The sequence below is a fragment of the Genypterus blacodes genome, unplaced genomic scaffold (assembly GCF_046128005.1).
Source record: "Genypterus blacodes isolate CSIRO-AG114 ecotype Tasmania unplaced genomic scaffold, CSIRO-AGI_Gbla_v1 ptg000064l_1, whole genome shotgun sequence".
NCBI lineage: Eukaryota > Metazoa > Chordata > Actinopteri > Ophidiiformes > Ophidiidae > Genypterus > Genypterus blacodes.
The window spans coordinates 1,393,444-1,407,566 of NW_027466876.1; the positions used below are offsets into that span (position 1 = coordinate 1,393,444).

Here is a 14,123-nt window from a genome sequence, read left to right on the forward strand (position 1 = left end):
TGATAATTAAAAACAACAAACAAACAAGCAAATAAAAAAAGAACTTAAAGTGCGTTGTAGGGCCCCCTGGTGGTTTCGCATAGCAATCTATTTTGTTTATCTTTGGGGCCTCTGAATTATTTCTTCTAAGCATTTCTTCTCAAAAGGCCCTAAATGTTCTGCTCTGTAGGCTGAGCATGTGACTCTCTGTGACTCTTCAGCAGGTTTAGTTGCAGCTTTGTTGTTGGCTTTTTAAAAATCACAACATGTTAAAAGAGATTTAAAAAAAAAAAATCGAGTCCAGATCCAAATGTAGCTTTTGACAGCATCCACTCCATCTTTTCCCGAGGGTCCAGGGGGGAGGGGGGGAGAGAGAGAGGTGCAACACAGCGGAGAGAGAGGTAATGATGCTCTTTGCTTTCCCATTATCTTCTCGACACGGCTGAATGGACACACACACTCACACACGGCGGCACCCCCCTCCCCACTCTATTTCAGCTGTTGGAAAAGGACAGCCAGTCATTTTTGCTGGTGTAACTCAAAGCCTAACAGACTGCAGTGTTTGTGAGTGTGACTGTGTGTGTGTTGGTAGCTGAGCTGTCAACTGTCAATCACACCTGCCGAGAGCTTCCGCAGAAAAAAAAAAAATCCACCTCAAGGAAAAAAAAAACGGTAAAACGCTGAGCTGAATGTCGCCCACGCTGCCTCTCAGGAAACGCTTTCAAAACAAGAAACGGCAATTCATCAACTGTGTGACATTTCACTGTGGTGAAGCACAAACACGCACAACACAAGCCAGGTCAGCTTTCGGATTGTAAACAAAATAAGCATGAAGCACAAGAACAAAATAGATCATAAGTGTATCTCACACGGTCCGACATGTTTCAGAAAAGCTTCATTTGGTTTTGTTTTGAAATTTGACAACTCTATGGTTTCCAGTTAAAATGACCAATTTGTTCCCTCCAAATAACTGAATGTATTCCCTGAAAATCATCTAAATTTATTGCTTAAATTTGCAGCATTTTTATTCCATATTCAAACGCCAGTGAGAATTGGAACCAGTAGAATGCTTTTATTGTGAAAAATGCCAGGAAGTTTAAAGTTTTCATTTATTTAACAGTGAAATCCAAGCGTATTGATTTTGTTATTTCTTTTTATTGCTACACATATTCCAACAAGAAGGCGTGGGGTATGATGTATTTGTAGCTTTTCGCCGATGTTCTTTGCGCCCAAACAATGTGACGTCATCACATCAAATACGGTTTAAAACACGGAGAAGCTTTGATGAAATAATGTGGCCTTGTGATCAAAACATAAACATTAAATTATTTAGTGGTTTGTGTTGAATAAACATGCATTTTCACTGCTGTTCCTTGTGCTTTAACAGGTCGGTAGGCTGTGTACGAGGGTTGATTGATAAGTTATGAACCTCATCGATAAAGACGCAAGCAGGACCGTAACAAGGTTTTTTAAAGAAACGTTTGAGCTCAGTAATTCTAACTTAGACGTTGCAGACCCCTCTTTCACCGCTTTGCAGACTTTTTCTGTGTGAGCTCACTTTGACATCGTATCAGATCCAGAGGATTTTACAGAGTTTTGAAGCTGAGATGACCTCGCTGGCAGAGGAGTGTCAAGTTGGATTTACAGCTTTCATACTTGGCTCAACACTTTTCAGTCATCCAATGTAAAGCAAAAGGACAACCACCACAGCACAATGTAACCTATAATATACTGTTGAAACTATTTGAATTCACTCAACCTGACTGAGCCGTTTCTACCACAGGGATGAGCTGCTGTATGTTGTGTACAAACCTCCACTAGGTGGCACTGTGATTTTAAAGACCTTTGTTTTACAGGCAATCAGAGCTGGAAGAAATCATTGCTGACGTGGGATCGAATGTAAGCAGATTTTAAACTACACAAAACAAGAAAGGCCCAAATAGGGTCTCAAGAAAAGACTCACTACTTATCAATCAAGGGCTGGAGAAGAAGAAATGTTTCAGCTTTCATTCCAAAAATAATGTTTGAAATAAACACGCTGCTGCTAATGAATGTTCAGATGTTGTCACGTTAATGAGGAATGTTGCTGGGACTCGGCCTTCACGTTTCATGAGCTGATTTATTTCCTTAGAATAAAACGTTTGTGTGTTTGCAGCTTTAAAAACGTTTCATGTGATGGATTCACAGCAGCTTCCTCCTTCGTGTTTCAGAGACTAAACTCTCAAATGTGTCCGTCAACAAATAAAACTGGGGTGAAAACCTGCACTCGGCCCGTGGCTCTGTTTTTACATGCAGCACCGTGTGTGTGTGTGTGTGTGTGTGTGTGTGTGTGTGTGTGTGTGTGTGTGTGTGTGTGTGTGTGTGTGTGTTTGTGTGTGTGTGTGTGTGAGGGGCCTCAATACCACGATGGGAAATTATTCATTAAAATCATTAAAGGGTTAGGTTCGGGGTATTAGCAGGAATTCGTAATTAAAACACACTTAGACACACACACACACACACAGTGGAATGAGGTCTGGCAGCGTTCTTCTCTTTCAGCCTCATGTCAGTCATTCCTGTTTCAGCTGTTTTTTCTGTCTCTGTTTAACCTGTTTCTCTCTCTCTCTCCCTCTGTTTCTATCTTTCTTTCTCCCCCTTTGTCTTCCTCACCCTGTGTGTGTCTCCTTCTCTCTCCCCCTCTGTCTGTCTCTCTCCCTCTCACACACCATCTGTCTCCCTCACCCTCCGTCTATCTCCCTCTTCCTCCGACCCTGTTTCTGTTTGTCCTTCACCTCTGTCTCCGTCCCTCTGTCTTTCACCCTCCACACACACACACGCACACGCACACACACACACAGTACTTCCAGGCAGTGTTGGGGATTAGCCAGCAACAACTAGCAAATCATTGAGGATGAAAGTGACTTTGACATGTTTACACTCACGGTGTTCTATAGCACTGTGTAACATAACTGTCGCCAAACTTTATTCAAAACACAAACACACTTACTCCAAAGTCTCATTCACAAACATATCCCATCATGCATCACTCGTCTCGATCACCTTGCTTAACCTTTATACATATGCCATCAAACACGAACAGCTCCATCACTTTCTTTGACCTTACCCGTACTCATTTGACCCATTTTGCCTCTTTTCTTCTTCTTTTATGATTTTTTTCCTCCTCACACATTAGAATGAATCCAAGAGATCCAAGAGCCGAATAACTGTGTTTTCTTGCCAAAGGTATAATAATAATAATAATGATTGCAACAGCTCCACCATAAACACAGCATAGTATCCTGTTGCCTTGTGTCCTATCAGACCATCTCATCTAAAGGACTCAATGGTGTTAAAAGTCTATCCTACTGCATCGTTGGATACTCAAAATGTATTATAAGTGCGTCAGATCAAGAGAGAGATACACACCCTTAATAAATACTCTTGGTTTATGATTAAACCAACAACTGTCCGTCACTCGCAGCATCATGAAATACAGATTTGAATAATTTCCGCATTTTTCCTTGCGTGTAAAACAGCACAGATAGCTTCAATCTAGTCAGCTGCCTTTTTTTTCAGGGGCTTGTAATGTCGCTAAATACTTTTTTCTCTGATCTGCAGCTCAGCTTATCTTTAAACTACACTTGAAAAGGAAGTGTCCAGATGAGAAGCTATTTAAAACAAAAGAAGATGTGAGTGTTGAAGTAAAGCTGTGAAATGAAGGTGAACCTGTGCCTCCTGTTTGGGCCTGAGTGTGTGTGTGTGTGTGTGTGTGTGTGTGATGCTTGGTAACGCAGATGGCAGATTACTGTAGTGTGTGGAATGCAGCACAGCCACAACCTGATTGAACTTTCTGCCCACGCGCACACACAAGTAGTTTAACCATATACACAATAAAGAAAATAAAAAGAAACAAACAAAATCATTTTCACATGAAGCTATTTTAAAAATATCAAATGTTTAATATCCTGATGTGGCAGCAAACATCAGGCAATGTAACTATTGAAAATTCTGCTGAGACTGGATCATTCTGCAACATCTGGAGCATTTTTGTTCTATTTTAATAAAAAAGAAACACATTAATTAAAGGTATATTGGATAATTTGTTAAAGAACTAAAATGAGAGAGAGAAAATCTGAAAATGTGCATGCAAATCTACAATAAAATGCTGTTTACATTTTTCTAAATAGGAACTACATCATTTTGTATCGTCATCATAAGGAGAACGGCCTCCATATTTGAGTAAAAGCAGTAAAAGAAAGAAAGAGAAAATAGATCTGCACAGATTCTGTATATGTTTAACTTTAAAGGAAACATACCAACGTGTAATTTGTAAGGGCGAGTCAAATATAAAAAAAACAGGTGTAGCAGGTGGGTGGAGTTTCAGTGTGTCATCAGCTGGTCGGACAGGTAGCGACAAACCCCAAACCACAGCCACAGGAAGCTACACACGCCGGTCTGACCTGTCAGGCCTTCATTCCTGAGGTCAGGGGTCACAGTGTATAAAACCCTGAGACAACAGTCGGCATCATTCAGGATCCAGAACAAGATCCACACAGGACTTTGTGGAGTGTTTTGTGAGGAGTTTGTGTGTGCATGTTTTGATTTGAGGTTTAGCAAATTTGCTTTTTTTAAGCTTTTGTTTCTGGGGAGCTCTTCGAGTACATCTTTTTTGTAAGTTTTTTTTTTAAAAAAGTTCACTTTTTTTTTTTTGGTTGGTTTATTGTGTTTGAGGTTTTGTCTTTGCTTTTTTGGATTTAAGTGTTTATATTTTGGAGGGACTGTGTTTGTTTGTGTGTTTGTTTGTTTGTTTGTGGGACTTGAACGGCTGCAGCTCTTCCTCTTTGGTCAAGTGGTTCTCGACAGTTCAACAGTCTTCACACGAATTTGTGAAATGTTTAGGACCACTTGATCAAGGCCACGGAAAAACCCGACCAGCACCAGAAGCGGACTCTGATCATCACTGACGGTAAAATCAGACTTATTCTGTAAACAACACTATACTGTATACTCCAGCCTGCCATTATAGTGTAACAAGTACTTTCTTCTTCTTTGCACAACATTTATTATTATTTTATACAAATTTGAGTCTGCAACATTAAGACAATTACTGATACTACAGTGATCATTTTCCTTAAAGCCATAGTGATCGATGTGAAACACATTTTATGCACTGAGGACATGTGGAAGAAGATTAGTGGTATTAATGCATTCTCCTTGAACTGTGAAATGTGTATTTTGTAATAATTTCTGAAGTGAACAAAATCAATAAAGATATTTTCCATAGCATACATATGTGTGTGTGATTTTTTTCTTCCAGAGTTTTCTGTTGAGGATTTTATAATGTATTATAGAATGTATATTACTGAATGTATTCTATACAAATCAAGATGTTATTATTATTGTTGTCATTATCACAATTATTAGTAGTAGCAGTAGTAGCAGCAGTACTGGTGTTGCTAATGTAAACTGGATGTGAACAGGGGCTGGCATTTTGTCTATTTTGTATGTTATGTTTGAAGAAATACCAAAAGTGTAAATGCATAAATTGTGTGCACAAAAATAACAAATTGCTGGTATATGAAAACAAACTTAGAACTTATAACCTAGAAATGCCCCAAATCAGGATCCACAACAGCCATAAAACCTTAAAAATCACATCCAAACAGCTGCAGCGCCACCTGGTGATGTAATGTAATGATGCTGAGCTGTAAGCTCATTGCATCGCCACTTAGCGCCATCTCGTGGACATACAGCAGAACAACATCATGTGCTCTGTGTTTGCATCTCCACACTTCTTTCTACCACTCATCAGTTTTTCAGTAAGCAGTGTGTTCAGAGAGGAAAAGGTGAACCTCTGAAATATGGAGGAATCGTGTATAATTGCCCATTTCAATCATTTCATTATGTACGGTGGCCGAAAGAGATCACCATCACAGTTTCCATAAAACTCCATATAACAACTATATATTGGATGGTTAGCAACCTCGACACTGAAATATTTCTTTTTTCTATTGCTTATAAATTCAGTCATCAAGATAATAAATCTGAAACATACTTGTGCCTTCCCGTGTTTTCTTTTCCCGCAGGTGCGCTGCATCCCGCCGATAAAGTTCCGCTGCGTTGCCGTTGTTGTTGTGGCTCGCTTCCGTTTTGTTTCTTCGTTGTAGCATTTCAGTTTAACGCGTGTGTGTGTGTGTGCGTGTGTGCGTGTGTGTGTGTGTGTGTGCGCGTGTGCGATGATGACCTCTCTCGGTCACCGTAATTATGACATATTCAATCACGTTAAGTTTCTGTCTGCAACGCTTTAAACGCTCACTGCAAAGTCCTTCAACATAGTGTTCTCCTTTCAAAGAGCTAGAGGCCAGAATGAATTTAATCGTTTTGCAAATTGTGACTAATGCGTTCAGTTCACATAACACTTTATGCTACAGTTTGTAATAAAATATGGCGTCGCCTCTGTTTGTGAGAATAATGCGCTGCCTTTGTCTCTAACATTTGAGACTGTGACATTTTATTACATCAAACCAATGTATCATAGTTTATGCAAGTCACTTTAGCGTCAAACGGCTTCTGGGGATATTATAAATATAAATTAAATGTACCTTTTTGGTTCATTTACCTTAGACCTACAGACCTACGTAGACCTACAGATTATTATATTCTCTATGCATTTGGGGTGTCAGTCAGTCAATGAAGCACCTATAACTTAATAATCTTGGCCTAAGCTTCTTCTTTTCTAGTTGGACATCATGGTGGCTTTAATTGATGTCTGATTCACACGATTTCTAAACTAAGGGAGCAAGTTTGTCTATTGTCAGTTTTAAATGATCATAATAACTTTCTTAAAACTGCATGGTGCCCTGTCAGATTAGTTTTTTGATACTTTTGCTTCTTTTGAAGTATTGGTTTTAAATGCAGATCTCTGGCCTCTTCTCTGATGCAGATCAGAGGCCAGAGATCTGCATGTAACCAGTACTTCAAAGGTGAAGAGAAGAGTATATGACATCAAATCCAGAGATATGTTTACAGGAAATAATAATCATCTCAAAGTAGTTTCTCAGTTTCTGTGCATACAACTAAATTCAGGTTTAAGAGAACAAAGATCCTGCTGCTGGATCAGTGGCTTCACTGTATTGTTGAGCTTCCTCTGTTATTACAAACTTTTGTTATCTTTTGTTGTTATTGTCTGCGGCCCCACCTACAGCTATTACATCATACCAGGCCACTAGAGGTGCGGCAATCTCTCTCTTTGAATTGACTCCTCTGATGACTGTTCCATATTCCTCTTACATGCCAAAATTTTAGATTTTAAACAAAACTTGTATTGAATTTGCTTGGTGAAATAATAACGTTGTGTTATTTAATCAATGACAATTTATATCCTTATGATGATTCCAACTGAATTTTAAATGAACTATTTTGGGAAATTATCCTGCATAAAATATAGACCAAAAAGCTTCAGCTTCATTTAGAGGTGAGAATACTGTCGAAATGGTTGACTTTTTATTTTATTTTGAAAAGCAGGAGAATTACTGACATCATTCAGTGTTTTCTAATAGTTTTGGAAATAGCAGTTTGAATAAATTGTTTAAAACACAAATATCTATCCCGTTTTCAAACTTATATAGCAGTGATGTCTGATGGAGAAGTTATTTTTATTTATTTATTTATGGCACCACGTTTGAGACAGAGTGCTAGTGAAATCAAGTAAAACAAGTCGTCAATTTTAGATGAACATGATGATGAATGCCGGCCGGTTTCAGTAAAGATAAAATTCCAGTTTGTTTTAGTGTAACTCTGCTGATATTCTGACGAAAAGCAACAAAATAGGGCAAATAAATCAAATTCCACCGGAAAGCAGACATCATCGCTCACAGCACTTACCGGCTCGTGCTCCCTGCCCCACTTTACTGCAGGTCCTGTAGCGTTATTTGTTCCCACCCGTGTTCCGACAACAACAAGATGGGATTGGTCAGTCGCTCTCAAGTGTCACGGAAATGTAGCATTTCTTTCTCGGTTTCACGCGGACATGGCTCACAAGTCATACGTTCAGTATAACACACAACCTAATCTGTAAAGTAAACCATAACAATAACTATAACTATGACTACAAACTGAAACTTTTTCGGTTCTGTTTACTTCCGGGTGTGTTCCACCTACTACGTCCGCCTTATTGTCGTAACATGGGTGAAGAAGAACATGACGCGTTTGCGGTGCGTTAACCTAGAAAGACGACGGACCAATAAGAACAGAGTTCATGTGACCTTTAACCAATCAGGTTCAGCGACCCTTTGCTCTGTGTTGGAGACTATAAAATGATCCAACTTGAATTCAACGGGTTGCTAACTTCTTACGCAGGACTCATTACAGCTGCACATGAGAAGTAACTTGGTCTCTTCTTCATCATAATCTCCAGTCCTCCCTCTCACTTCTACTGGAAACATGGTGAGTAGAAATGTTTCATATGTTATCAAACCTGTTGATTACACGAGGTGAGGTTCAAGGGTCCAGTTTGAATTAGTGTGTGTGTGTCAATGCGCATGATGCATTTCAGTGACTTTGCTGTTTACAATTATGTGTAATCATGTATTTTTTTTAAAAGATGTTTAGGATTTATCTCAATCTCTAAAGTGTATGTTAAATATTGTTGCACTGGAGTTTTATTTATGGAATTTATGCGTCTTTAAATTATAATATATATATAATATTTGTTTTAGTTTGTGCGTATGTGTGTTACCTGCAAGTTGACCCAGTTTGTTAAGTTTTTTGAGCTGTCACCGGGTTACATTCCTGGGGTTTTAACTGTCTTTTTAAAAGGATCTGGCCCTTTTCTCTCTGAGCTCAAACCTATTGATCAAAGACAGTATGAAGCTTTGCCTTTTATCTTTCACTTTCTATAATGTATAAGCCTTCTGTCTTTGTATGAGAACAATCACTACAGCTGTGTTTGACTTTGGCAGACCACAGACTAATGTGCGGATGAGATTTCTTAATCATTGTATGCCTGAATGTTTTTTTGTATTTAGTAATTGAGTTTCTATTGGGCGGCTACGTTTTAGTTGTGGTATGAATTGTGTGCTTTGGTCATGATGGTATCGGTTTCTCCACAAAAGAGCCTTTTATTCTCCTCTATCCTTCTGATCTCGCATTAGCTTTGTATGTGATGAGTCAGTGTTAATGAATTGCGTCCTCTTATCTTCAGCGCGAGTGCATCTCCGTCCACGTCGGTCAGGCTGGGGTCCAGATTGGCAACGCCTGCTGGGAACTCTACTGCCTGGAACATGGGATACAGCCGGATGGACAGATGCCCAGTGACAAGAGCATCGGAGGAGGAGGAGCAGTAGCAGGAGCAGGAGGAGGAGGAGGAGGAGATGATTCCTTCAACACCTTCTTCAGTGAGACTGGAGCTGGAAAGCATGTCCCCAGAGCGGTGTTTGTTGACCTGGAGCCTTCTGTCATTGGTAAATTGTGAAGACGAACTTGCTTTTAATGTTCTGATATGACAATCTGCAATACCTCACTGAAACAACAACAATCCGTCTCCTCAGATGAGGTGCGTTCAGGGTCCTACCGTCAGCTGTTCCACCCTGAGCAGCTGATCACCGGCAAAGAGGACGCTGCCAATAACTACGCCCGTGGACACTACACCATTGGTAAAGAGATCATCGACGTGGTACTTGACAGGCTTCGCAAACTGGTGGGTATCCGGTCGACAAAGAGGAGTTGCGCCCCGATTTTTGTTTCAAGTGGTGAATGAATTCATATTATTGCATTTCTGTATTGAACCTCTTTGTCCTCCTTCTTGTCCCCCTGTCCTCAGGCTGACCAGTGCACAGGCCTTCAGGGCTTCTTTGTCTTCCACAGCTTTGGAGGAGGCACCGGTTCTGGTTTCACCTCCCTGTTGATGGAGCGTCTGTCTGTAGATTATGGCAAGAAGTCCAAGCTAGAGTTCTCCATCTATCCAGCTCCTCAGGTGTCCACTGCTGTGGTGGAGCCCTACAACTCCATTCTGACCACACACACCACCCTAGAGCACTCTGACTGTTCCTTCATGGTAGATAACGAGGCCATCTACGACATTTGCCGTAGGAACCTCGATATCGACCGGCCCACTTACACCAACCTGAACAGGTTGATCAGTCAGATTGTGTCTTCCATCACTGCCTCCCTTCGCTTTGATGGCGCCCTCAATGTTGATCTGACTGAGTTCCAGACCAACTTGGTGCCTTATCCCCGCATCCATTTCCCTCTGGCCACCTACGCTCCCGTCATCTCTGCAGAGAAAGCTTACCACGAGCAGCTGACCGTGTCTGAAATCACCAACTCTTGCTTTGAGCCGGCCAATCAGATGGTGAAGTGTGATCCTCGCCATGGCAAGTACATGGCCTGCTGCTTGTTGTATCGCGGCGACGTGGTGCCAAAAGATGTCAATGCCGCCATCGCTGCCATCAAAACCAAGCGCTCCATCCAGTTTGTGGACTGGTGCCCCACTGGTTTCAAGGTTGGCATCAACTACCAGCCTCCCACCGTGGTTCCTGGAGGAGACCTGGCCAAGGTCCACAGGGCCGTGTGCATGCTGAGCAACACCACCGCCATCGCAGAGGCCTGGGCTCGGCTCGACCACAAGTTTGATCTGATGTATGCCAAGCGGGCTTTTGTCCACTGGTATGTGGGTGAGGGTATGGAGGAGGGCGAGTTCTCTGAGGCCAGAGAGGACCTGGCAGCGCTGGAGAAGGACTATGAAGAGGTTGGAGCTGAAACTGCGGGAGCAGATGATGAAGATGATGGAGAAGAGTATTAGTATTCCATAATCTGCTGCTCAGCCCATCCTGTGTTTTTCATGTCACTGTTCCTGTTGTCTATTCTATAACAGAAGGCGTCTTGCATATCGTCTCTAGGTGGCAGTATCGGCCTTCATATCTATCTGGTTCATTCCATTCAAACTGGTGTGCGTGTGTGTTTCCTGTCCTTATTCCAGTAGAAACGTTTAGGAAGCTCTGCAGCAGGGCTCCGATTGGCAGATGTGGTGTTTTAATACTTTTACTAACCATGACTTCTTTATGGATAATAAATAACACTGGTCAAAAATGGTTGTGGAGTGAATTTGGTTCCATTTCTGCACAGGGAGATGCAACATGATTGAACAGGAAGGTGTTGATGGTGTTTATGTACAAAAGCAACTCTGACAGTGTGACTGCTCAATTTGAATTTCACTTTAAAAGCACTAGATACATCAAAATGGCCACTATTACACTTGCAGTTTACATGTTTGTCTCAATGAATGAATTTTACCATCTTGGCAGCACAAGTTCCATATCAAGGTATTGTTTCAAAGATTCTACTTTTCTGCTCCTCATGTATTTGTTATGCTTTGGTAGAGCCGCAGCAGATCGGCCTAATTAGTAACGATGGCTGTAAATGCTGATGTCAGGATTGTCGCCTGTAAAATGGTTTCTGAATCAATGAATTTCCAAATCTTAGTTCTGCATTGTGCCTTTTGCACCTGCTACTGTGTGGAAAATGCCTAATGTACGAGATTGCATCATGTAAGCTCACCACTACAGTCACGACAATGGATAGCACAACTCCACCCACCCGGACTCCTACCCTTATAAGTATGAGTCTCCTAAATGTGTGTTACCAACCTTTAAAGGAAGTGCAATGACACTAACACTAACATTCATGTGTTGATTGCTACTTTTTCGTTGCAATCAACAAAAGATACACGTTGTCACTTTCTACGTTTTCTTTGATTTGAACAAACTAGCAGCACGTGTCGTGTGAGGACAGGACAGCTCGTTCAACTGAGTTCAATCACGTGATTTTGATAATCTTTTGCAAATTATGCGGTAAACTGGGAAATTATGCAGCATTGTGGAAAATTGCGCCGTTTTGTTAAATTTGCATAAAACCATGCAATCAGGGAGTGTGGAAAAGCTGAAAGGGACTGTTTGTGCAATACCAAATCTTTCTGGAATATAATCAATCAATCAATAAATCAATCACGCCTCAAATGTCTCTATGCTGGTGGAAAAATGTTCCAAACTTATTTCATTCCAGGTTTTTCCAACTTATTCCTTTTGGAGCGCCACGGTTTGAGTTCGATTTCCATTCGTTCCACAAAAATATTACAGCCTCTGCTCATGGCTCAAAAGTTATCAATCACATCCATGAAAAGTCAGTCCATCCAAAGTCAGTTTCTCAGCAGCATTTGAGATGATTTTAGATTTTAGACTGCAGAACATCGATGTGAGATGTTGAGAGGAGCCCAAGTTACATACATACAGCAGCTCATACACACACAGCAACACTCACAATGTCACACACACACTGTCCAATCCTGTAGTCTGTAACTTCACGCTTCATTGACATCAGTCTCCTCCCATAGAACACACACACACTTCTAGGATGCTACAGCTCCATTTCCCCATGAGAGCAGATACTGAATTAGCTTCTTTAGAATGAGCTGAAGGAAGTGTTTATTAAAGAATATGTATTAATTAAACAGACAATTTACTCAGAGTCACAAAAGAGTCATTAAAGTTTTTATTCAAGATGTACTCACAGTACTGGAACCCAGCTCGGGGACGGAAACCAGACTACAGGAGATACACAGTGAGTACAAAACATTTGACATCAAACTGAGTATAGCAGCCATGTTGTATCTTTAATGTCTTAACATGTACAACTTTAAAAACTGCTTTTGATTTGTCGTTTTTTTATAATTGTGTTTGCCATGCATTAGTGAGTGTTTTGATGTGGTACTTGTTTCACAGCTGAACTCAATCATTAGTTCCTGTTTCTGTACATGGACGTGTGACAACGTATGCTTTTACTTTGAAGTTGAAATCTTCTGCCTTCTGGTGTTTTTCTGTCTTACCTGGTTTGAGCTTCTTTTCTATGCAACTGTTTGTCTAAAGTTAATCAATGAAGAAGTTAAGGTCTTACATTGAGATAAGACGACCGGTATGGAACACAAACTGTTCCTACGTCACTTTATGCTGCTATATGACGCTGTATGTAATGTCTTTAATGGCTGTGACCTCTTGTGGAGAGATGTAAAACACGTTTGCCATATGAATGAAACAGCCAAACAGCCTTGTCATGCCGAAAAGTCCTCAAAATGTGTCATTATATGTTATTTCAGTAAGAACGCTCTGCCTCAAAAACCACTCAGTGTGAGACAATCATTCTGATTAGCTCATGGTGTCTTGAATTTTGAAAGAATGCTTAAATCCTGTTTGAGAGTAATGGGGCTTTGTACATGGAGGAGTACAGTGAGTCATGACCACTGAGTTATGGATAGGCCTAACTTCTACCATTTCAGGTGAACTTGAGATGTATCCAATTTCCATAACTAAGACAAGATAAGATAAGAGCGTCTCCTTTCAAGCTAAAACTTATTAAATATTCCTTGATGGCGAATATAACCGATGTGTTTCTTCGCCCGTCATCTGCAGGTGGTGGAGGGCGAAGAGCAGCTTCCTCTGGGATCGACACTCTACAGGAAACGTCCTCGCACTGCAGAGGATGAGGAGGCACGAACCTGCGCGTCACGGCCAAATCCTGAAGGCTCTGGAGGATCAGAGTCAGTCTCCGAGCCGGGTCAGTACAGCAAGCTGGAGGAGGAGGAGGAAGAGGAGGAGGAGGAGGAGCTGCAGAGGTTATGTCAACGCTGTCACATCATGACATCACAGCTGAAGAGGCAGGCTGCTGCCCTGATCGACCCGATGGCACTGAAGGTCAGAAACACAACACTGTACAACGAGTGACATGTAAGGAGGGAGGATTCTGAACTGTACAGCAATGGAATATCAGATATAAAGATTAGATAGAACAACAAATGGGTACAGGAGCCTGAAAGAGAGTGCTGCTGTCCCTGCAGCAATGTTTTAGATTTTGTGAAACAGATACTGATATGTTGGGTTATAAGACTAGGATGACCTGAAAGAAACATACAGATCTGGTAGGACTGTTGGACACGAAATAGAAGAATAGAAAGATTTATTTTTAGATTTTTATGCCTGTTATGGGGAAAAGATCTGCAGTCAGTCCCAGGCTGCAATTGGCTCTGGCGCTGTGGGTGAGCTGTTGAGGCTTGGGTGCAGGAACACAGAGAGGTTAGTTTGACAATGAGCTGCTCTGTCAGGTTTGAACATCGGGGA

The 14,123-nt window shown here is 41.1% G+C and overlaps 2 protein-coding genes across 2 annotated transcripts in view; both read left to right on the forward strand.

Moving 5' to 3' along the window:
- The first annotated feature begins 8,206 nt into the window (after positions 1-8,206).
- Positions 8,207-11,239, forward strand: LOC143004195 (tubulin alpha-1C chain-like). The gene is made up of 4 exons (XM_076155117.1): positions 8,207-8,403; positions 9,161-9,419; positions 9,507-9,655; positions 9,779-11,239. Exons 1-4 carry the CDS (start codon positions 8,401-8,403, stop codon positions 10,757-10,759), a joined length of 1,392 nt encoding a protein of 463 aa, XP_076011232.1. The 5' UTR covers positions 8,207-8,400; the 3' UTR covers positions 10,760-11,239.
- Positions 11,240-12,513: 1,274 nt separating this feature from the next.
- LOC143004070 (kinesin-like protein KIF26A) overlaps positions 12,514-14,123 on the forward strand; it is a 44,224-nt gene continuing 42,614 nt past the window's right edge. The window contains exons 1-2 of the mRNA XM_076154912.1: positions 12,514-12,573; positions 13,419-13,563. Of these exons, the coding sequence (XP_076011027.1) occupies positions 12,514-12,573; positions 13,419-13,563 (205 nt within the window). The remainder of the gene's footprint in view (positions 12,574-13,418; positions 13,564-14,123) is intronic.

Excerpts from the sequence above, each read along its gene's own strand:
- LOC143004195 (XM_076155117.1), top strand. Across the intron at positions 9,420-9,506 it reads CCTGGAGCCTTCTGTCATTG|ATGAGGTGCGTTCAGGGTCC; the intron begins GTAAATTGTGAA and ends CCGTCTCCTCAG. Across the intron at positions 9,656-9,778 it reads TTGACAGGCTTCGCAAACTG|GCTGACCAGTGCACAGGCCT; the intron begins GTGGGTATCCGG and ends CCCTGTCCTCAG.